Source organism: Saimiri boliviensis, chromosome 10, assembly GCF_048565385.1.
Source record: "Saimiri boliviensis isolate mSaiBol1 chromosome 10, mSaiBol1.pri, whole genome shotgun sequence".
Classification (NCBI taxonomy): Eukaryota; Metazoa; Chordata; class Mammalia; order Primates; family Cebidae; genus Saimiri; species Saimiri boliviensis.
In genome coordinates this window covers 18,076,458-18,099,802 of record NC_133458.1, presented here as the reverse complement: position 1 = coordinate 18,099,802, position 23,345 = coordinate 18,076,458, and the positions used below count along the sequence as shown (strand labels likewise).

The window sequence follows — 23,345 nt, the reverse complement described above, 5'->3', positions numbered from 1 at the left end:
GGTGGGACTGAGAATGGTGGGTGGGGGGAAGAGGATCAGGGCTGAAGGCGTGGGGTCTCAGGCCACGTGAGGTCAGCTGAGGCAAGGGGCCAGCGAGGCCCCGAAGGGAGCCCTGGCCAGGGAGTCAGACACCCGCCAAGCACACAGCTGCCTGGCGCTGCCTTCAGAAATGTCCTTGACTTCCATCAAAATTCCACTTCTCGACCTCACCTGGGGACATTGTCAGCTAGTATATGTGAAAGTCCCTGGTGCTTAGTAGGTGCTCAATAAATGTTAACTGACTCTGCAACGTTGCTTGGCTCGCTCCTTTAGACTACTCTCTCTGTGCTCATAGTTCGGACGTTTCTCTCCTTTATCAAGAGTTTGGGGGTCTAGTCACGGCCGACCACTCTCTGCTCTGGCTCCAGGGCAGCCGTCCAGGCGCTAATCTGCCCTGAGGCTCCCTGCACTGTCCCTGTGAACTTGATTCCCATTTTCACCAGGATGAGCAAGAGGCTGGGGAGGTGGAGCTGAGTTACAGCCAGGTCTCCCGGCTCCAAGACTGTGCTCCTAGCTCGGCAGCATCCGGCCTCCTGCCAGGTGGCGGGGTCAGGGACCCGGCTGTCCCTGCTCCTCAGCGCCTCCTCCCTCTCCGCCCCCGCCCCGCCCGGGTCCACCGCTCCAGGCTCCCACGCGCCGCCTGGCGCTCCTCCCAGCCCGGCTGTACGTGGAGGCTGCGGCTCGGAGGGGCAGGCACGGCGCGCACGGCGGCGGCACCGGGAGCAGAGGCTCCAGCGCGGGGACCCGGGCTCAGCCCCGGCCTGCGAGCGCCGCGGCCCCAGCCCACCCGAGGCCGGCCTGGGGGGCCCGCAGGGCGCGCGGAGCGCCGAGTGCGCGTCGGGCTGGGCCCCGCACCCCGGTGCAGGAGCGCGGGTGCGGCGCGGCGGAGCGCCCCGCATGGAGCCGGCCCGGGAGCCCCCCGCGCGGGCCCGGCCGCCACCGCCCGTCGCTGCGCGCTCAGCGCCCGCGCCCGCGCCCGCCCCTGCCGCCCCCAGGCCGCGCTCGCCCGCCGAGGCCGAGGCCCGTGGCCCCGAGGGGCTGCTGCGGCGATCCGGGTCGGGCTACGAGGGCAGCACCAGCTGGAAGGCAGCCTTGGAGGGTAAGCACCGAGCGGCCTCCCCCTTCCGGTCCAGGGACCCCTGCCCAGCTCGGACCCGGGACCCGGAGGCGGTCAGAGTCACCTTGGCCGCTGTCCCGGAGGGGAGCGCGACTAAGTCATTCATTTCAGGGCGGCCAGACAGCGCTTCGTGGGTTGGGGTGGGAGGGAACCGGGGGCCACCGCGAGTCACAGCCTCGACCCTGCGTCTGCTGCGACTCCCTGTCTGACCTTGGAGCAGGCTTCACGCTCGGAGCCTCGGTCCTCACGCATGAAGGGGACAGCCACCGTCTGGCACCCACCTGACAGGCGTTTTGAGAGGGTGGCGGAATCTGTGGCCGTGGACATGCTTGAGTACTGTAAGAAAGCAGGAGACCCCAGAGGTGGTGCTCGCCCCTGTGCGAGCCACCCGCGCGACCCCGTGGTGGTGGGGCCATGTGGGGTGGACAGGGCAGGGCAGGGTAAGGGTGCAGAATCCCTGAGGGGCTCTTCTTTGCAAGGTCAGGGGTCACACCTTCTCCATCAGACTGCCTCAGGGAGGGACCCCTGTGCCCGCGGGGGCAGTAACCAAATGGAGAGTTGATTTCAAGTTCATGAGTTCTTTTAGGAAACTTGTATTAGCTGCTGCTGGCGGTGTGTGGTGTGGGAGAGGCTGGAGTTGGTGAGAGGGTGGTTGGCCCTTTGTGTGCTTCTCAGGGTGCTCTTGGCACCCCGAATCCAAGGGCCTGGGCAGCACTAATTAGGGAAGCCCAGAGCCTGGATCACTCATCCTTAGGGAGGCAGTGTCAGAAAAGGAGGGCTTCCTGGAGGAAGTGACCTCTTAGGGGATGTGCAGAGAGAGAGAAAGGTGTCCCAGACCTAGAGCACAATGTGTTCCAGGCCAGGTGGCCAGAGCTAGTCTGTTCCGTGTGGGAACTGAGCCCTGGGGTACTGAGATGGGGCAGGGTGGAGAGAGATGGGTCTGGAGGACCCAGACAGTGAAGGGCCAGCCAGGCCTTGCCCAAGAGCTTGGACTTTGCTCTGAAGGGGTTACTGAGGGGTGGAGATGGTGGGTTTGCCCTTGGAAGACTGGTGGTGGCCCAGAGGGGTGGGACCGAGGCTAGAGGTCAGGGAGGGGGTGGGACAGCGGACCGGGACCGGGAGGGACATAACCAGCACCTGGGCCAAGATAGGCTATGGGGCCACTGAGGATGGGGAGGTGGGGGTGGTAACGCAGCGTTCTGCACAAAGGCCGTGGCCCAGGGCCGTGGACTCTCCAAGGGAGGGCTGTGCAGACTCTGAAGCTGGACCATCAGACAGTGGCAGGGAGAGGAGGCGAGGATGGTGCGTCACCGAGCAGAATAGCTGTGGCAGAGCTGTGGGCTGTGAAGACTTGGGCGGGCTGGATGGAGGTGGACGGACACCTCCCTGTGATGCTTTCCCACACTGTCTCAGCCCCTGTCCTGGCTTTACCGTTGGAGTGGCCCCGGGTCCCACGCTTCCCTTTTGCCAAAGTTATTTCTTGAAGTTGCTCCTTCCTCTTGCCTGTATTTCTTCATTCACGTATTCGTCAGCATTTCTGAAGGGTCTGCCCTAACCTTAACCCCAGCCCCCATGGTAGGGCCGCTTCTGGGCTGCTGTAGCCCTTTGCCTTCTGCTTGCTGTTCCTGACCCACCTCCCGCCCTGACCTCCACCCCCTTGTGCTTCCTTCTCCTGACTGTGGCTGGGCTGCCCACCTGCCAATCAGGCTGCAGAAGAGACCACACATTAAGCTGGAAGGTCACCCAGAGGCTGTCTGGGGCCCTGAGTCAAGCCCACTCCCAGGCTTAGCATCTTCCTGTGGTCCAGCCTTGCCTCACCATGGCCCTCTGCCTTGCCTCGCTCTCTGACTCATGCCACCTGAAGTCCCTTCCCTCTCCTTCCCTTGGTCCCCCTAGGAGCGGTCCTACTCCTGATGGCCTATGGTCCTTGGGTGCTCAGCATCTTGGGCCTACTGACTTTTCCTGCAGAATTTTAGGATCTGGAGTCTGAGTCTGGCCAGGGGCCTCCCCTCTGCCAGTTCTCTGAAAGTCTCCTTGGGTGCCGCCAGCCTCCTCTCAGAAGAGAGGAGCTCGTGGAGCAGGGCCGGTCCTCTCCAGGGTGCTGCTACATTGGCCCGGGGCTGGCCTTGGCACTGGTCTCCATCATTCATTCATTCTTCCTGCAACATCCAGGTACCGATCTGGGCCCCTGGGCACATTTGTGACCTTGCAGAGGTCCCAGGACAGGGTCTGAGATAGTGTGGGAAGGTGCAGGGAGCGGAGCATCTGGCAAAGCTAGGGCAGAGTCTTCCCCTGCCACAGGCTGGAGGGCTTTCCAACTTCCTGGAGCATTTCTTTCCTCATCTGCTAAGCCAGGCCATGATCTCCACCTCTCGGGTAGACGGAGGCCCTGGAGTGTGGGCTGTGTGTGCACTGACTCCTCTTCCCAGTGGTCCTGCAGCCCTGTTGGGGGAGCCCAGGCCCAGCTGCAGCGCTTTGACTTCTGATCAGCCTCCCTTGATTCTGCTTCCTACCCCAAACCTGAGTCCAGAGCCCGCGTAATGAAACGCTGTCAGTGGGAGGAGGGATCTGTCTATTTGGGGACCCAGGGTTTTGCAGCCCCCACTTAGCCAAGCACCTGTCTTGAGAGAAATGGGAGATTTCCTGACTTGACCAAGCTGAGCCCTGCAAGAAGTCTCTGCTCCTTCATCACCATATGCCCAACGCATATCGAGCACCCACTACGTGCTGAAGCCATGACGGGGCTTTCATAGTCATCATCTCAGTCTTCCCGTCTCCCCTTGCAGGGGGCTGGTGAGTATTCTGTTTCATAGATGAGGGAGCCCCGACTGAGAGCCTGAGTGTCCTGGCCAAGGACATCCTTGGTTGCTAACACTTGAAAGCCCTGTCGTGAAGGTTCTGACCCCTTCCTGCATGGCCAAGGACATCCGCCTTGGTGAGGCTAGCTGGGGATCATCAAATTCCCACACGCACGCTCTCCTCCCCCTGCTTCCCAGATAACCCTACCACCTCCAGAACTGACGTTTTTTTTTTTTCCCCTCCTTACGGGTTCAATGAGTCAGAGAGCTTCTTAAATCAGAAAGCTGGGATTACAGCCCAGGTCTTTAAGACTTTTCTGAGATGAATAACTAGCTTTATAAGCAGGAAACGGAACAGAAGGTACCTTGATTAAGTCTTTTCTCACTGTAGATAGGAACCTTTCCTTCCAGCCTGGGTGTAAGGCTCGAAAAGGTGACCTGGAGAGTCCGCCTGGGTTCTGGGAACAAGATGAGGGTATTTCTGCTTTTGGGAGTCTCAGTGGGGCAGAGCGGCCTGGGGGTACAGGAGAGGGGACAGAGTGAGCCTGCATACCTCAGCCTATAGATTTTTCAGTGCTCACTGATTCTAAATTTTTAATGTTGAAAGTTTCTTGATGAGGCATAAACCCACAACTTCCTGATCAAAACCACACGCATGCATTTAGCCTCTTAAAAGTTTAAAAATTACCAAACTTCACATTTGGTAGTTTTTAACAGTCAAGATGATGCTTGCCAGGCCGTGTCCCTGAACACTTAGAGACAGCAGCTTGGACCCTTCTGGGGATAAGTGTGAGGATGATGGGAGCTTTGTCTGGGCCTGGGAGTCAGGATTTTTCCGTTGTTCCTTCTATTATTAGGCGAAATCACATACATTTAGAGACCGAAATAAATTGCACACTTAAACGCCACCTACTATGGGCCATGGCATAGTAGGGATGAGTAATGAGTTACACATTTGTTAGAAGTTGAATTGGGTCTTCACCAAAAAAGCCATGTTGGCGTCCTAATCTCTGGAACCTCTGAATGGAGCCGCGTGTGGAAATACAGTCCGGCAGGTTATTTGTAGTTAAGATGAGGTCAGACTGGAGTAGGGTGGGCCCTTATCCCATATGAACTGGCATCCTTATAAGAAGATGGTCACATGAAGACAAAGGGCACTGTATTAGTCTGTTCTCAGGCTGCTAATAAAGACATGCCCAAGACTGGGTAATTTATAAAGAGGCTTAATGGATTTACAGTTCCACGTGGCTGGGGAGACCTCACAATCATGAAGGAAGGTGGAGGAGGAGCAAAGACACGTCTTACATGGTGGCAGGCAAGAGTGTATGCAGAGGAACTGCCCTTTATAAAACCGTCAGATCTTGTGAGACTTACTATCACAAAAACAACATGATTCAGGAAAAACCCGCCCACATGATTCAATTACCTCCCACCCGGGCCCTCCCATGACACGTGATAATTATGGAGCTACAATTCAAGATGAGATCTGGGTGGGGACATAGTCAAACCATGTAAGACACAGGGCGAATGCCATATGATGATAAAGGCAGAGGTTGTAGTGATGCAGCTGCAAGCCAAGGAGCGCTAAGGTCCATCGGCAACCACCAGACACTAGGAAGAGGCAAGGAAGGAGTCCCTGCAGAGTTCGGGGGAAGTATGGTCCATGCAGCATCTAGAGAAATTATCGCCGACACACAGTGAAGAGGCACCTCGGATCTGGCAGTGTTGAAGGTACATGTACAGATTCCTCTTCCCTGTGTGTTCTTTCCTACAAACTCAGTTGAATTTAAGGTTGACCAAAGATGTTGTCGGGTAACTAAATTTCTCCCATAGTTTTTGAGTCCCAGTGGGTGCTCTGTTACGTGCAAGGCGATGACCCAGCCCTATTTCAGGGAATCCGAAGGTGAGTAAAGCACAGTCCTTACCCCAAAAAAGCCTAAGGCTGTTGGGCACCATCACACTGACAGCCCGCATAATCACCAGAAGTTGACTGAACAGAGTTTACCATGCCAGGCACTGTGCTAAGCACTGTCTACGGAATTCTCATGAAACTCTGAGAGACAGATAGATATGATCATCATCTCATTTTCAAGATGAGGAAAATAAACTACAGTAGAGGCTAAGAAACTTTACCATCTATACACATCTAGAAAGTGGCAGAGCTGGGATTTGAACCCAGGTGAAGTGATGCCAGATGTCATGCTCATATCTTTAGTGCACAAAGGGTTACAGCAGCAATGTTAGAGAAGAGGCCCAACAGAACAGAAAGGAAGGACGCACTCAGCATGCTCGCCACAGGCAGCCATCCTGTAGCTCCAGGGGACTGTGATGATGCTGCCACCAAGGACAGCAGAGCAGAAATAGAACCCAGTCTTCCAATGCAGGCTGAAGCCTCTGCTCTTACCGTGTCTGAAGCCAGCCTTCCGGGACTCCGGTCACTAGCCCACATAGACCTTGCTCATAGGAAGGACTGGACAATGTTTGTTGGACTTGCAGGTCAAGATGCGGACTGAACACATGCATTTTTTTCTTTTTTTTTTTTACTTCAGAAGCCCACTAATTCAACAGTAAAGGGGTGGGCATGGTGGCTCATGCCTATAATCCCAGCACTCTGGGAGGCTGAGGTTGGCCAATCAGCCTGGCCAACATGAAGAAACCCTGGCTCTACTAAAAATACAAAAAATTAGCCAGACGTGGTGATGTGCACCTATAGTCTCCGCTACTTAGGAGGCTGAGGCAGGAGAATCACTTCAGCCTGGGAGGTGGAGGTTACAGTGAGCAAAACAAAAACTAGCCGGCCATGGTGGCATGTGCCTGTAATCCCAGCTACTCGGGAGGCTGAAGCAGGAGAATCACTTGAACCCTGAAGGCAGAGGGTGTGGTGAGCCAGCATCGTGCCACTGCACTCCAGCCCAGGTGACAGAGCGAGACTCCATCGCAAAACAAAACAAAACAAAAAACACCAAACAAACAAAAAACCAAATGAAAAGAAACCAAACAAAACAGTAAAGCAATTTTTAAAAGGCCTTCAGGACAAGAACAAGAAACAAAACAGAGAGCTCGGGAGCCAATGGACGAGCAGTAACTGACTTCACCCCACCTGAGAAAGTCCAGAGAGCGGAGGAGCCACCTGAGCCTCGTGGGAGGGCCCCTAAGGCTCAGGGGTTGGTGGCAGTGCTTGAAGATGGAGCTGAGAATAGGAGGACAGTTTGAACATTTCTTTAAGGAGGATTCAGCTTCCCATTCTGTACAGATTCTCCCAGCCCCAGGAACCTGAGGTGAAATCTCTCCCTCAGGTGAAATCTCTCAAGAAAGAGGGCTTCAGCCCAGCACAGTGGCTCATGCCTGTAATTGCAGCACTTTGGGAGGCCGAGGCAGGCGGATCATGAGGTCAGGAGTTTGAGACCAGCCTGATCACCATGGTGAAATCCCATCTCTATTAAAAATACGAAAATTAGCTGGGCATAGCGGCGCCTGTAATCCCAGCTACTCAGGAGGCTGAGGTGGGAGAATCGCTTGAACCTGGGAGGCGGAGGTTTCAGTGAACCGAGATTGCACAACTGCACTCCAGCCTGGGTGACAGAGTGAGACTCTGTCTAAAAAAAAAAAAAAAGAAAGAAAGAAAGAAAGAAAAAGGCTCTAGACACCACTGCACTGAGCACAAGAAACTAAGCCAACATTTACATACTGAATGCTGAGGACAGCTCCCAGCCTCTTCCCTCAGCTAGCCCCGTATTCTCCAGGGGAGAAAACATGGACTCATCCATCCAAGAGGAAAAACATAATGAGATGAGCATTCAGAGAATCCCAAGAATCAGCCCAGCTAGATCACTCTGCTGTGTCCCCCACAGTTTATAAGCCCCCATCTGTGAGGCTCCAATGAACTCATTAGTTCTCCTGCCTTAATTGTGAACAGATAACCGTGGTCTCAAGACCTCTGAGGAAAGTCTCTAACGTGGAAGCTCAAGACCAAAACAGAGGTTATACAGGCGGAAATAATCTTTCTGCCCATTTCCCCCATCCCTCCAAAAAAACCTGTCGGTCATATCTTCAGAGAGAAGAGATAAGAGAAAACGCTGCATCATTAAAACAAGAATAGAGGCCGGGCGCAGTGGCTCAAGTCTGTAATCCCAGCACTTTGGGAGGCCGAGGCGGGTGGATCACAAGGTCAAGAGATCGAGACCATCCTGGTCAACATGGTGAAACCCCGTCTCTACTAAAAATACAAAAAAGTAGCTGGGCATGGTGGCGCGTGCCTGTGATCCCAGCTACTCAGGAGACTGAGGCAGGAGAATTGCCTGAACCCAGGAGGCGGAGGTTGCGGTGAGCCGAGATCGCGCCATTGCACTCCAGCCTGGGTAACAAGAGCAAAACTCTGTCTCAAAAAACAAACAAACAAACAAACAAATAAGAATAGAATTATTTAAGGGGATATTCATAGAGCAACAGCAAAAAAAAAAAAAAAAAAAAAAAACCCTGGAAATTAAAAATATAATAACAGAAACTAAGAACCCAGAGCAACAGCAAAAAAAAAAAAAACCTTGGAAATTAAAAATATAATAACAGAAACTAAGAACCCAGTAGAAGGATAGGATGAAAAATTGAGAAACTCTTCCAGGAAATACAGCAAAAAGGCAAATAGATAGCAAACAAGAGTAGAAAATAAGATGAGAAATTTGGAGGACCAATCTAAGAGATCAAATATTTGATGACTATGACTTCCAGAAAGAAAAGAAAACATGGAGGAGAGGAAATCAACAGTGATATAATTAAAGAAAATGTCCTAGTTGGGGATGGTGGCTCACACCTGTAATCCCAGCACTTTGGGAGGCCAAGGCAGATGGATCACCTGAGGTCAGGAGTTCAAGACCAGCCTGGTCAACATGGTGAAACCCTGTCTCTACAAAAAATACAAAAAATTAGGCTTGGTGGCAGGCACCTGTAATCTCAGCTACTTGAGAGGCTGAGGCAAGAGAATTGCTTGAACCTGGGAAGCAGAGGTTGCAGTGAGCCGAGATGGCGCCATTGTACTCCAGCCTGGGTGACAGAGTGAGACTGTTTCAAAAAAAGAACATTTCTTGGAACTGAAGGACATCACTTTCCAGATTGAAAGAGCCTGTTCGAGTAGATGAAAGAGACCAAACCAAGGCATGGCATGCAACGATGAAACGTTAGAACACTGCGATGAAGACCCTAAAAGCATCTAGTAAGAAAAGAATGAAGCAGTGGAAAAGGATCACGGGTGAGAATGAATCTAGACTTTTCAAAAGCAACACTGGAGCTAGAAGACAATTAAGTAATACCTTCAAAATTCTGAAAAAAAAATTTATTCTCCACCTATAATACTCAGTCCTTTAAGTTCACAATTCCACGGGTAACATTCACCAGTTTACCATGGAACATGATGAGAAGCTTTGCTCCTCCGACCTGCGCAGTGCAGTGGTTTGCCTGCCTCAGGCAGCCAAGGATGATGTGTTTCACCAAGATGAGGGAGTAAACCAAAGGAGAGGAAGACATGGGAGAAAAGGAACAGAAGAGCCAGCGCAGGAGAGAGGCAGAGAAATCCTCAGACTGCCGGTACGGGAAGACCCCAGGTGGCAGCTGGGCTCAGAAGGCAACTAGTCAGATTCGAGCAGGTCAGAAAGTTGCAAGGGACATTTCTTCAAGATTGTCGTTATGGCCTGCATGTGTGTTTCCTCCCCAAATTTATACATTGAATCACTAACCTCCAATGTGATGATATTGAGGAGGTAGGTAATTGAGAGGCAATTAGGTTTAGATGAGGTCATGAGGGTAGAGCTCCCGTGATGGAATTAGCCCCTTGATAAGGAAAGCAAGAGACCAGAACTTCCTCTCTCAGCTGTGTGAGGACACAGAAAGCAGCTGTCGGGAAGCCAGGAAGTGGGCCCTCATCAGACCCCAACCACGCTCGCACGCTGATCCAGCCTCTGGAACTAATAGGAGAAAGAAAGGTCCATTGTTTAAGCCACCAGTCTATGACAGTTTGTTATAGCAGACTGAACTAAAACAAAGGTGAAAGAGAATTTCTAATTTTGTCTTATCACGAAAGAGGAGTTTTGCTGTTGAGATAATGATAAGCGTACAGAAGATTGAGCAAAGGGAAAAGAAGACCATGATGAACCGGGAGAAATGATCGCAACACATGGCATGGCTTTGCTGAGAGCGCTGTTTACACTGACATAAGAATATAATACCCACGTATCAAGCTAATACAAACTATGACATTGAAAGGGCAGAGTGAGTGGTCAGGGTAGAATGGCTGCAAAGAATTAAGTCTGCGTCATTATAATGGGAAGCCAATAAATTATATCTAAAACAGAAAAAATCTGGAAGCATTTACATACACATGGCATTTAGAGATTTGGAGCTAATACCGAAAGAGTCAGAAAGTGGTTGGGAAGGTGCAGTGTTATTACTATTATGATTACTTTTTGGAGACAGAGTCTTGTTCTGTTGCTCAGGCTGGAGTGCAGTGACACGATCTTGGCTCACTGCAACCTCCGCTTCCTGGTTCAGTCGATTCTCCTGCCTCAGCCTATAGAGTAGCTGGGATTACAGGCACACACGATCACACCTGAATAATTTCTGTATTTTTAGTCGAGACAAGGTTTCACCGTGTCGGCCAGGCTGTTTTCAAACTCCTGACTTCAAGTGATCCACCTGCCTCAGCCTCCCAAAGTGCCGGGATTACAGGTGTGACCCACTGCGCCGAACACTGTTATTTTTTAAATGAAGCTTTTTAGAATTTCTTGATTCCTTAAATCTGTGCTTTTCAGTCTATCCTTGGTGAAGGAAATGGGTTTCTTTTCAAAATCCTTTGTAAAATGCAATACAAATGAATGACTAGCAACATGCCCTTGGATGTCCGGGTAATGCTGAATTGCTACAAATTCTTCCTCTCAATTTTGGCACTTATATCATGATGACAAGTAACAGCTTACAGACCAACATTGAGCTGCAGAGGCACTGTTTTCATCCATGATTTATATATAACACTGATTTTAAAAAACTTTAAAAATGGGTGTACACAATGTAACTGCACTTAACTGTACACTTAATGGTTTAGATGGCAAAAAAAAAAAAAAAAAAAAAAAATCCAAACAAAATTTTGAAGGGAATTCACACCTGTTGGATGGCTGTAATCAAAACAATGTAAACCAACAAGGGTTGGTGAGGATGTGGAGAAACTGGAACCCTCATCTATTGCTGGTGAGAATGTCTAATTATGTCTAATATCCACGGGGGAGTTAGTGGCTTCTCAGAAAGAGCTACCATGTGGGCTGGGTGCGGTGGCTCACGCCTGTAATCCCAGGACTTTGGGAGGCCAAGGCTGGTGGATCATGAGGTCAGGAGTTTGAGACCAGCTTGACCAACATAATGAAATCCCATCTCTACTAAAAATACAAAAATTAGCCTGGTGTGGTAGCACGCGCCTGTAATCCCAGCTACTCAGGAGGCTGAGGCAGGAGAATCTCTTAAACCTGGGAGACGGAGGTTGCAGTGGGCCGAGATTGTGCCACTGCACTACAGCCTGGGTGACAGAGCAAGGCTCTGCCTAAAACACAGCGAAAAGAAAAAACAAAAAACAAACCCCAAACTACCACATGATCCAGCAACTCCACTCCTAAGCATATACCCAAAAGAATCGAAAGCAGGGACTCAAACAGATACTCATATACCACATTCATAGCTGCATTATTCACAATAGCCAAAAGGTAGAGACAGCCCAAATGTCTACCAACAGATGAAGGGATAAACACAATGTGTTCTTGCTATACGAATAGAATGTTATTCAGCCTTAAGATGGAATGAATTTCTGACATATGTGACAACATGGATGAGCCTTGAAAACATGCTGTGAAAGGAACCAGAAACAAAAGGACAAATATTGGATGCTTCCTCTTATATAAGCTTCCTAGAGTGGTCCAATTCATAGAGACAGAAAGTTGAGGGGTGGTGGCCTGGGGCTGGGAAGAGCAGGGGATGGGAGTTGTTTAAGAGGACAACAATTATGTCTGGGATGATGGAAAAGTTTTGCAAACAGACAGTGATGATGGTTGCAGAACATTGTGAATGTACTTAATGCCACTAATCGTACACTAAAAAATGGTTAAAATTGCATATTTTATGTTTTGTATTTTCATCACAATTTAAAAAATCCTTAAAATACCCTATGTTTAAAGTCTAAACATGTTCTCTCATGACATATAAAATGAGAATATTAAGTGATAACAAAATAAAATAAATAGGCCGGGTGCAGTGGCTCACGCCTGTAATGCCAGCACTTTGGGAGTCTGAGGTGCGCAGATCATGAGGTCAGGAGTTCAAGACCAGCCTGGCCAACATAGTGAAACCCTGTCTCTACTAAAAATACTAAAAAATTAAGCCGAATGTGGTGGCGGGTACCTGGAGTCTCAGCTACTTGGGAGGCTTAGGCAGGAGAATGGCTTGAACGTGGGAGGTGGAGGTTGCAGTGAGCTGAGATTGCGCCACTGCACTCCAGCCTCGGTTACAGTGTGAGACTCTGAGGAAGGAAGGGAGGGAGGGAGGGAGGGAGGGACGAAGGGAGGAAGAGAGAAAGGAAGGAAAAAGGGAGGCTAGACAAAGGGAGAACTAGAGGATTGGGAAGAAGATGGATGCTGTAGAGGTGGGTGGATTTCAGGAGGTATCCGTGGAGGAGGAGACTTTCGGAGCAAAGACTCAATAGCAGGGCTATGAGTGCTGAATGGGTTATTGTGAAGAACCCATGTGACTGACACCTGAGACCACATAGAGAAGCAGCAGATTTAAGGTAGAAAACTCTTACCTTCACTGAAGAGTTCGTGAGCAGTGGGTAGCCCAGCAGGGAGGGTTTCAAGCCCGGGACTCACAGAATCAGAGCTGCCGCTCTCAGCAGTGAGTTTTAAACTCCACTCTGCATCAGAATCACCTGGAGGGCTTGTTAAAACACAGCTTGTTGGCTGGGTGTGGTAGCTCACACCTGTAATCCCAGCACTTTGGGAGGCCGAGGCGGGTGGATCATTTGAGGTCAGGAGTTCGAGACCAGCCAAACTGCTGACTTCAAGTGATCCTCCTGCCTCAGCCTCCCAAAGTGCAGGGATTACAGGCGTGACCCACTGCGCCCCACACTGTTATTTTTTAAATGAAGTCTTTTAGAATTTCCAACATGGTGAAACCTCATCTCTAGTAAAAATACAAAAATTAGCCAGGCATGGTGGCGAGTGCCTGTAATCCCAGCTACTCGGGAGCTGGGAGAACTGCTTGTGTCCGGGAGGCAGAGGTTGCAGTGAGCCAATTTCGCACCACTGTACTCCAGCCTGGGCAACAGAGTGAGACTCTGTCTCAAAATAACAACAACAATAGCAAAATGCAGCCTTCTGGGCTCCACCTCCCCCTATTTGTCATTAGCAGGATATGGGACTGGTGGAGGGGACTAGTGGTGGGATGGGTGGTGGGATGTTGAACTCCTCTCTCTTCTCCTAGACACCACCACACGTCTCCTGCTTGGTGCCATCGCGGTCCTTCTGTTCGCCATCTTGGTGGTGATGAGCATCTTGGGTGAGCACGCATGTCAGAGCATTTACGCAATTCGATTTGCACACTTCTTGTTAAAAGCACCTCTAATTAGTTAAAGAAAGATTCTAGACATTCCAAGAATCCTGTGGGAGACTAAGAAAGTGGAAAATATGTAGTGTCAGTTCTCGAGATTTGGGCTTAAAATAAAATATTCACACACAGACTATACATGTCCCCTTTATTAAGCCATGCAGGTAGAATGGAGACGCTACTTAGGAATTATTTTGTAAGTGTTGTGAGAACTCAGAACAAACTTGGCGTAGGTTAGGCAGACAGTGCTTCTTGGAGGAGACGGTTGGGAATAAGGACCTTTAAAGATCGCATTCAGCTGGGTGCAGTGGCTCGTGCCTGTCATCCCAAAACTTGGGGAGGCCAAGGCGGGTGGACACCTGTCAGGAGTTTGAGATCAGCCTGGCCAACATGGTTTAGGGTGGGAAGTGGGGGTCTGAGAGGGTAGGGGGGTGGGGGATAGGGAATAGGACAGCACCCTCCTCAAAGGGAAATTTATGCCCTACTTTTGGGCAGATGAGAGGGCAGAGAACTCTTTCTGTTCATTCTTTTTTTTTTTTTTTTTTCCTTTGAGACACTGTCACCCAGGCTGGAATGCAATGGTGCAATCTCAGCTCACTGCAACCTCTGCCTTCCGGTTCAGGTGATTCTCCTGCCTCAGACTCCCGAGCAGCAGGGATGACAGATGCACGCCACTACGCCAGGCTAATTTTTGTATTTTTAGTAGAGAGGGGGTTTGCCATATTGGCCAGGCTGGTTTTGAACTCCTGACCTCAGGTGATCTGCCTTCCTCGGCTGAACCACCATGCCCAGACTTCCTGTTGATTCTTTTTAAAAAATTATTTATTTATTTATTATTTTTTATGAAACGTGCATGCCATTGCACCTGTTGATTCTTAATTGCCTTCAGCTTAAAATGATCCTCACGTCAAAGTTGCATATTTTAGGGTGGCATATTCTGGACCCTATCAAAGAAACAGAACATTCTAAGTGGGAGAGGCCTGAGAAACACAGAGAAGTGTGTGGAACTGAAAGGGGTGAATAAGTGAAAAAGGTAGAAACTGCACCTGAGAACATGCGAGAGTCTATGAACAGGGAATCTGACTACTTTTAAGAGATTCAAATAAAAGTGTATTGTAGGTTCTGAAGGGTTTGCAAAAATGATTGTAGTGCTTCTGTCTTTAATCTTTGAGAAATGCCATAAGACCAGAGGTGGACTCCTCAAAATGGAGGAAATGGCCACCAACAGTATCGATCCCTACCAAACCCTCCCCTACAGGTTGCATGACAAGCAGAGGGGTTCTGAGTATTTAGAAATGGATATGGCGGCCAGCACAGTGGCTCACGCCTGTAATCCCAGACTTTGGGAGGCCACGGTAGGCATATCACTTGAGGTCAGCAGTTCAAGACCAGCCTGGCCAACGCGGTGAAACCCTCTCTCTACTAAAAACACAAAAATTAGCTGGGCATGGTGGTGTGCACCTGTAGTCCCAGCTACTCGGGAGGCTGAAAAAGAAGAATTGCTTGAACCTGGGAGGCAGAGGTTGCAGTGGGTTGAGATTGTGCCAGTGCACTACAGCCTGAGCGACAGAAAAGACAAAACAAAACAAAACAAAAATAAACAGGCAACCACTGGGTGTAGCTTAAATTCACCTGGAATAATTCCTCAAAATTAAATCAGTTTCCTTTTATCCTCTTACTAGGTTGGGAGGCCAGGGAATGTGTAGACATAGCTGATATGATTTCAATATAAAGCACAACAGTCTCCCAGGAGCTCCTTGTGGAACGCAGTTGAAATGTAACCACACAATGGTCAGTATTCCCAGGTGGACTCTGGTCTCATTGAACAGATACGCCCAGGGAGTGTCGATAAATTAATTGGTGTCTGTGTGGCTGTAGATCCCTTGGGGCTTGAGTGCCTGGGGGACCTGTTCTTGGCTCTGTCGTGGTCTGCATTTTAATCGATCACTTGTATGAAAACAAACAAAAAGTATGCTTATGGAATTTGCAGCTGACACAATCCAAAAACACAATCCCATATGACAGATTGGTGAAAGAAATCAAGATTCAAATGTATCTTGAAAAACTCAAATGATGAGCCAAAGGGAACAAGATAAATGTGGAAGAAATAAATAGAAGGTTCTGCATTTGGATTTAAGAAGTTATTTTCACATGTTCTGACACTGGGGGAGACCTAGCTTAGAATCAGATCATATGAAAACAATCTAAGATTGTAGATTAATTCCTTTTGGCAAGGAAGTCCTTTGAGAAGCTCTGGGCTTCCTTCCCAGAAAAGTCCACGTATGCACAGACCCAGCGAATCTGTTCATGGAGCAGTCTGCAGACTGGAGGCCCCATGACAACTGGAAGACTGCATGGTGCCCACTGTTGCCACTGGTAGAGCCACATCTGATGCGTCTCGGTCTGTCCTGGTGGCAGCAATTTAGTGGTAACATTGGGACATTGCAGTGAGCAGGCAGGATGGAGAGCAACCTTGCCAGGTATCATGGGAGAGATGGCATCTGTTTCAACCTGCTTGAGGGAGACTGGCGAGCTTCTTCAAGTAGGGGGTAGAAGACAGAACAGGTGTCTCTTGACCTAGAGACCAGATCCTAGAACAGCAGGTCTAGGTCACAGGAGGACAGGTTGGGACTCAACATTCAAGAACTTTCTGCCAGGTGCAGTGGCTCACACCTGTAATCCCAGCTCTTTGGGAGGCCAAGGCAGGCAGATCACCTGAGATTGAGAGTTCAAGACCAGCCTGGCCAACAAGGAGAAACCCTGTTTCTACTAAAAATACAAAATTAGCCAGGCCTGGTAGTACATGCCTGTAATCCCAGCTACTTGGGAGGCTGAGGCAGGAGAATGGCTTGAACCCGGGAGGCGGAGGTTGCGGTGAGCCGAGATCGCACCATTGCACTCCAGCCTGGGCAACAAGAGTGAAACTCTGTCTCAAAAATAAGAAAGAAAAAAACCAAAAACCAAAAAACAAACTTCATGCACACTGACAGCAAGGGAGTTCAAAAAATACAAAAAAATAGAAAATGGAAAGAACTTCCCAGCAGTTCAGTGGTGGAGTGGCAGCCTTGGTAGCTAACGAGGGCATGGTTAAAGACAGCAGGCAGTCCGTCCTGCTGTTGGTATCTGGCCTAGCTGGAAAGAGAGGACATGCAGCCTCCAGGTTGCTTCCCAGTCTTGAGTTTCTGGCGTTGCATGCCTCTGGGAGCTTAGAGACAGAGGAGACCCTAACCCAGGGGCTGCCCCTCTGTCACTTCCCCTCGAGGTGATGCCCCTGTCAGCTTCCCACAATCCCCTTTCTCATTTATTCAGTGGCCACCCTTTTACCTCCAGGCACCAGGAGGGGTGCTCTCTGGAGAGGACATCCATGTCTGCAGTGTCCCTGGAGGACGCTAAAGCTGAGGCAGGGGAGGGAGCCACAGAAAGCAGAGTGGGACTCTGGCGGGGGCGGGGAGGGTAGGGGAGGGCTGAGCCAGTCTCTTCCCTGAAGCTTCCAAAGGCTGTATCAAGTGTGAAGCACCCTGCCCGGAGGACTGGCTGCTCTACGGAAGGAAGTGCTACTTCTTTTCTGAGGAACCCAGAGACTGGAACACAGGCAGGCAGTACTGCCACACCCACGAGGCGGCGCTGGCTGTCATTCAGAGCCAGAAGGAGCTGGTGAGTGTGCTAAGGTGAAGGGGGCTGGGGAAGGGACCTCAGGACCCCGAACCTTGACTCTAGGGACAGCCACGCCCTAAAGGATGCAATGTCCCTGTGACATGTCTCCAAAGCCACCCTGCTGCTGCATGATCACTGGGAGTGCAGGCAGACCTCATGGTCTGAGCAGGTCAACGAGTGGCTCCAGTTTCCACCTCCATTGTCAAGGCCACTTATTTCAATCCAAGGCTCACTGGTTGAGGTCACTTAGTATTAGAAATCATAAGAATTATAAATTATAAAGCTGGTGAGGTGGTATGCACCTCTAGTGCCAGCTACTCGGGAGGCTGAGGCAGGAGGATCACTTGAGCCCAGGAGATGGAGGCTAGCCTGGGTAACATTACCCCAGCTCTACAAAAAGTAAAAAGAAAATTAGCTGGGCATGGTGGAGTGTACCTGCAGTCCCAGCTACTTAGGAGGCTGAGGTGGGAGGATCGTTTGAACCAGGAATTCAAGGCCAGCCTGAGTAACATATCAAGACTTTGTCTCTTTCTTTTTTTCGAGACACTCTAATTCTGTCGCCCAGGCTGGAGTGCAGTGGCTCGATCTCAGCTCACTGCAGTCTCCGCCTCCTGGGTTCAAGCGATTCTCGTGCCTCATCCTCCCAAGTCACTGGGACTGCAGCTGGGTGCCACCATGCCTGGCTAATTTTTGTATTTTTAGTAGAGATGGGGTTTCTCCATGTTGGCCAGGCTGGTCTTGAACTCCTGGCCTCAAGCGATCCGCCTGCCTAGGCCTCCCAAAGTGCTGGGATTACAGGTGTTAGCTACTGTGCCCAACCACAAGACTTTGTCTCTTGAGAAAAAAAAAGAATGGCAAATTAGAAATGCATTGTGAAATGCAAACACACATTGTAATTTTCTAAAGATCCAAATCAGGATTTGGTCTCCATTTAACATCCAAAACAGTTTTAGCAAGAGAAATGTGAAGGAAACACAATTAATGGAGTCCACTGGCCATTTTGGATTTTGAGGTTAACAGTGGTGTTAACCAAAATAGAAGATAATCTAAAAATCACTTCTGTTTGCCTTTGATACACAGTAAGATATCGCCAGTCTGCAGAGAAAGTCCCAGAAAAATGCAGGTAGGACAACCAACCTGAGCATTGAGATTTGTCCCAGATCAGCCATCCAGCCGGCAATCCCTAAGCTTCCTGCACATCAGGAATGCTGGCCTGCTGAGCTAGGAGGACAAGCCCTGTACAGCCTTCCTGGCCCGGTGGGCACACACAGAACCAGGGTCCCTTTCAAGCCGTTGGAGGCAATTGCTGCGAGGTCAGCGAGTGACTTGGAGCCGAGCTGTGGCAGCGTGACTGCAGAGGATCCTGTAACCCTAGCTCCTCACTTTCAGGATGCGGCGAGACAGCAGTCACCCTCCCAGCTTCTGTACATCCCAAGAGCCAGTATCTTCCAAGCTGAGGTTTGTCTTGGGATGTGACGCCAGTCAGGAGACCACATCTGACCCTGAGGCGTCCCTCTTTCCTTGGTGCAGGAATTTATGTTCAAGTTCACGAGGAGGGAGCCCTGGATTGGACTACGCAGAGTTGGAGACGAATTCCACTGGGTCAACGGGGACCCATTTGATCCAGACACGTGAGCTGAGGCTTCATCTTCTGGTCACCGCACTTAGACTGAGGAAGTCTTGACCTACCCCTTGGACACAACTCTAGGAGAGAGAAACCCTTGGATTTGTGCTAGCTAGAGATACTAGTCTCGGGTCCAGCAGTGTGTGCCAGAGACCCAGCCATGAAAATCCCTATACTTCTCCCTCTCCCGTAAAAGTCTAGCCTGGCTGGTGGCTCTGCCCTGCGGAGCCATTGGAGCTTCACGGTTTTGGGCTCAGGGTCCTTCCACCCCAAGTCTCACATCTGTGCAGCCTGGCACTCATCGGCTCCACTCAGTGTGGCGGAACCACATTCCATTCAGCCGGAAGGGGACAGGTAACGGGAGGGAGGACCCTGGATGGCCTCACCCCATTGGCCAGAACTTAGTCACATGACGGCACCTGGCCGCAAAGGAGGATGGGAGATGTGCCGCCATCTTGGGTAGCCCCGTGCCGCCTTCCACTGTAGCTGTAGAAGGAAGGGGATCTAAAGGCAGGCACGCAGAGTGTTCTAGACCACATTTTCCTGGCAAATGCATCTCTTGATGGAGGAGGGCACTGCTGAGGTGGTGGTGTGTGCGTGGCGGTATTTGTAAGGCTCTAGTGCTGTGGACGTGAGTGTGTGATGCCAGGGCTGGTGTGTGGTGTGGGAGTGAGGGTCATGGGTGGAGCGGGTGGCAGATGTGTGGCTGTGGCAGTGGGGTGGTGACTGTGGGGCGTGGGGAAGGGAGTGGTCTAAGCCTAGAGAAATGCAGGGATGTGCGTACAGGGGAGTGGGACCCGCAGAACAGACCCCGTGGCTGGAGGAATAGGTTCTGATGTGCCAGCTGGAGGGCATGGGGTGGGGTGGGGAACACAGCTCCTGAGCCGGTGATGATGACATGTGAGCATCCCCAAGGCAGCGGCTAAAGCAGGGGGCATCTCAGACCCTCGGATCCTTCTGGTGGCCAGAGGTGGCCATCAGGACCCTCCCACCTGAAGCTGGCCTAGGCAGTCACACCCATGGGATCCCTAGAGGCAGGGGGCATTCATCCTGCTTCCCCTCCTCCCCCTTTTTCTTATCTCAAGCCCTCTTCATTTTTGCCCTTTACTCTGGTCTCAGTGTCCCTTCTTTTTCTCGCTCCCTTTGCTGTCCCCGTCTCAGGTCTTCTCTCAGAGTGGCTGTGGAGGTCTTGCACTTTCCACCCCTATCCCTGTTTTTCTGGAAGCTTCTTGCTCTCAGAGCCCTGCAGGGTGGGGTCTGTGGCGTGCTGACCACCTGGCAGCCAGGGGGCCTTTGGCCACATGTCTCAGACACTTCGGAGGGCCTTCCCCTTGCATTGCTTCTTGGGGTCCTCCTAGTGCCCTCTGTTGTGAGAGTCTACCTCCAGCCTTGGCAGGGATTAGAGGTCAAAGTGAACAACTAAGGCTAAGAAGAAACCTCTGAGGCTGGAAAGGGGTGATTTTAGGTAGTGGGGAATCCTCCCACCACACACTTCTGTGTGTGATGTCAATGAATTCCTGGGCAATAGAGCTGCAGTTAGCCCATATTGGGGTTATTGCAGCCCGCTCCTAACCTGTGAGGGGTGGTTGACTTCAGCCAGCTCTGTGGAGCTCCTTCCATGTGCTACAGGGAGCCAAGATGAGAGGGCACAGGGCCTGCTGCTCAGGAGGTGGCTGCTTTGGGGACCTGTGTGGACAGATAGGCAGAGGCCCCAGGAGGCTGTGAGAGTGCCCCACAGGGCAGGCAAGGAACTGTGGGAAGGGAGAGGGGGAGAGAGTGGCCATGAACTGGGTGCCATGGCGCCTGGGACGTGTGAGCCGACCCTGCAAGGACATGGCGGCAGGATGGGGAAGTGCATGTGTGTCCAGGAAATGTCTGATCGGTGTGCCGGCGTGCCAGCGTGCCTGGAGCTACGGGGCACAGAGTAGGGAGAGAATGGGATCCCATGCTAGAAAAGTCCGTTGGCCCAAATATCCTAGAAGGCAGCTTTAGTGACGAAGTGAGGGAGGAACAGGGCATCCATGGCCTCGCCTGCTACTGGGTTTTGGGCAGAATGCCCCAGATCATAAACGCCTGGTCTTCTCTCCTGGCCACAGGTTCACCATCGCAGGTCCAGGGGAGTGTGTCTTCGTGGAACCCACCAGGCTAGTGTCGACGGAGTGTCTGATGACCCGGCCCTGGGTGTGCAGCAAGATGGCTTATACGTGAGGTGGGTGGGGCCAGAGGCGGCCCCTCCCCCCAGGCCCGTGGGAGGTGTCTGCTCAAGACCTGCCTCCAGCAGAGTCGCCTGCCCTCTGCAAGGCAAAGCGGTGGGGTGGGTGGCCTCTGTCCCAGGCCCCTCTCCCAGGCCCTGGCGTTCTGAGTCCCTGGTTCCTGGTCTCCTTTGTCTCCAGACAGGTCATGCGGCTCAGCAGTTAAATCCCATATGCTAAATAGTGTAGGCATCTGCCCACTTACACACACACATGCACACGCACACGCACGCACAGACACTGTCCCCTCTGAAGCTCAGTGTCCACCCTGAGCCGCCCCACAGATCTCTCCAGCCTCCTAGAAGCCCTGTCCTCACTGCAGTCCTGGTGCTCTGGGGAAGGGGGGAGGCATTGGCAGGTGGTTTGACTGTCTACTCGGCAGCCCCGCCTCCCCGGTGGTTTCTCTCCTGGCTGCTGGCAGGGGCAGGCGGGGAAAGCTTCCCCCTCTCCTAGGCCAGCCCAGCCCGGGGCCCCAGGGGTCTCCTGCATCCCCCGTCTTTGCCTTGCCTGGGGTTCTCAGGCAGGGCCTCTGCTGTGTCCGTGGTGCTGTTGTATTGGTCACTAACGGAATAAAGAGTGAATAACTCACGTCCAGAGATGTCCGCTGCCATTTGTTCCAGAGTCAGAGCTTGGGGAGTGGCAGAGAGGGGCACATCTCTGGGCGCCTGCCTGTGGGGGCCACCACAAAATGTGCCTGTTGTAGTGCAGCAGATAACAGTGTGTGAGGATGAAAAAAATGCATCTTCTGGCCTCAGGGCATCACTTCATTTTGCTAAGCCTTTAAGGTATTCTTAGGTGCCTGAGGGGTGTGCACCATGCCAGCTCCTTTATTCCTAGTCACCTTAAGACGACAGATGTTTATTCACACCTACCACAAGCCAGACACCACACCAGGCATGGGGATCTCTGGCCCTATCCCCCAATAAGCACACAAGGAGCGGAGGAAACACCTCAGAAAATGTTAGAACATTCTGGAACACAGTCAAGAGTTGGTTTATTCTGCACTGGGGCAGGATGGAATGAAGTGAATGGCGGGGTTAGGTGGTGTTCACAATGGGCTAGAAAAGAGCTTGTGAAGGTCTTATGGTCTCTTCCTGTCCCCCTGATCAGCCTGGGGAGGAGGTGGTGGGGGTGTGGGGTTGGCTGGCAGTGCCCTCGGGCCTGTGGGGGTTCCACGCTCTTCACACACATCTGAGGCTCCAGCACCGAGCTGCAGTGGAGCCTGGGCCTCTCTGGACTCCTGATGCCCCCGGGCGGTTGAGATGTGGGTGGCCTGCCTGGGAGCCCAGTGCGTGCACTTGGGTCCTGGCCCATTTTCAGAAAATAGCTCAGAGAGAGAAACCGGGTCCTGCTGTGCTCTGCGCAGGCCTAGTACTGGTTTTACGGTCTTCAGACAAAACCTCCAACCTGAGCTTGTTACATTTGCTGCGTGGTTCCCAGGTATTTTGTAATATAGAGGTGGTTTGTGGTGGTACACTTTGTTGTCACTGGGAAGCCAGTGGGGGACATGCGTACACAATAAAGCAGTTAAGGGAATTCGGAGCGTGGTGGTGGCCTGCAGGGGTGGCTGCGAGGGGCTGAGGGGTGAGAAGTGGTCAGCTGCTGCTGCTTCGGGTGGGAGGCTCACACTCCCGCCGGTTCTCAGTTACGGATAGGCCTGTGGTTCTCAGCAGTATCCACCCCTCAAAGACGGCGAAGTTCAAAAGCCCCAGCACTTTTTGCTTTACATATGGCATCTCCCTTAATTCTGGCTGAAATGCCTGAGGCAGGTCACGCTGCCAAAAGTGAGTAAACTACCTTGCCAGGCTCCTGAGAGCCACTTGGCCTAGGGCTTCTGAGCTCTGCTTTCCTTCTGCCCTGTGGGTGAGGGAAGCAGTGTGGGCAGGCACGGGATGGGGAACCCTTGCCATTCGGGTTTTATTTTATTCTTTCTTTCTTTCTTTCTTTTTTTTTTTGAGAAGAAGTTTCGCTCTTGTCACCCAGGCTGGAGTGCAATGGTGCGATCTCGGCTCACCGCAACTTCCGCCTCCTGGGTTCAGGCAATTCTCCTGCCTCAGCCTCCTGAGTAGCTAGGATTACAGGCACGTGCCACCATTCCCAGCTAATGTTTCGTATTTTTAGTAGAGACGGGGTTTCACCATGTTGACCAGGATGGTCTCGATCTCTTGACCTTGTGATCTACCCGCCTCAGCCTCCCAAAGTGCTGGGATTACAGGTGTGAGCCACCGTGCCCG

General features: G+C 51.5%; 1 protein-coding gene across 1 annotated transcript; it reads left to right on the top strand.

Annotated features, from left to right (window-relative positions):
- The first annotated feature begins 644 nt into the window (after positions 1-644).
- On the top strand, positions 645-21,705 carry CLEC2L (C-type lectin domain family 2 member L). The gene is made up of 5 exons (XM_003929900.4): positions 645-1,138; positions 13,459-13,533; positions 17,069-17,235; positions 18,766-18,866; positions 20,956-21,705. The coding sequence occupies exons 1-5, from the start codon at positions 937-939 to the stop codon at positions 21,065-21,067; spliced, it is 657 nt and encodes a 218-aa protein (XP_003929949.2). The 5' UTR covers positions 645-936; the 3' UTR covers positions 21,068-21,705.
- The last annotated feature ends 1,640 nt before the right edge of the window (positions 21,706-23,345 follow it).

What these genes read in the sequence shown, in the direction of transcription:
- CLEC2L (XM_003929900.4), top strand. Translation starts at nt 937, where the DNA reads ATGGAGCCGGCCCGGGAGCCCCCCGCGCGGGCCCGGCCGCCACCGCCC. An exon ending in CTGGAAGGCAGCCTTGGAGG is followed by an intron (nt 1,139 to 13,458) that starts GTAAGCACCGAG and finishes CTCTTCTCCTAG; the next exon opens with ACACCACCACACGTCTCCTG. An exon ending in GACCCATTTGATCCAGACAC is followed by an intron (nt 18,867 to 20,955) that starts GTGAGCTGAGGC and finishes TCCTGGCCACAG; the next exon opens with GTTCACCATCGCAGGTCCAG.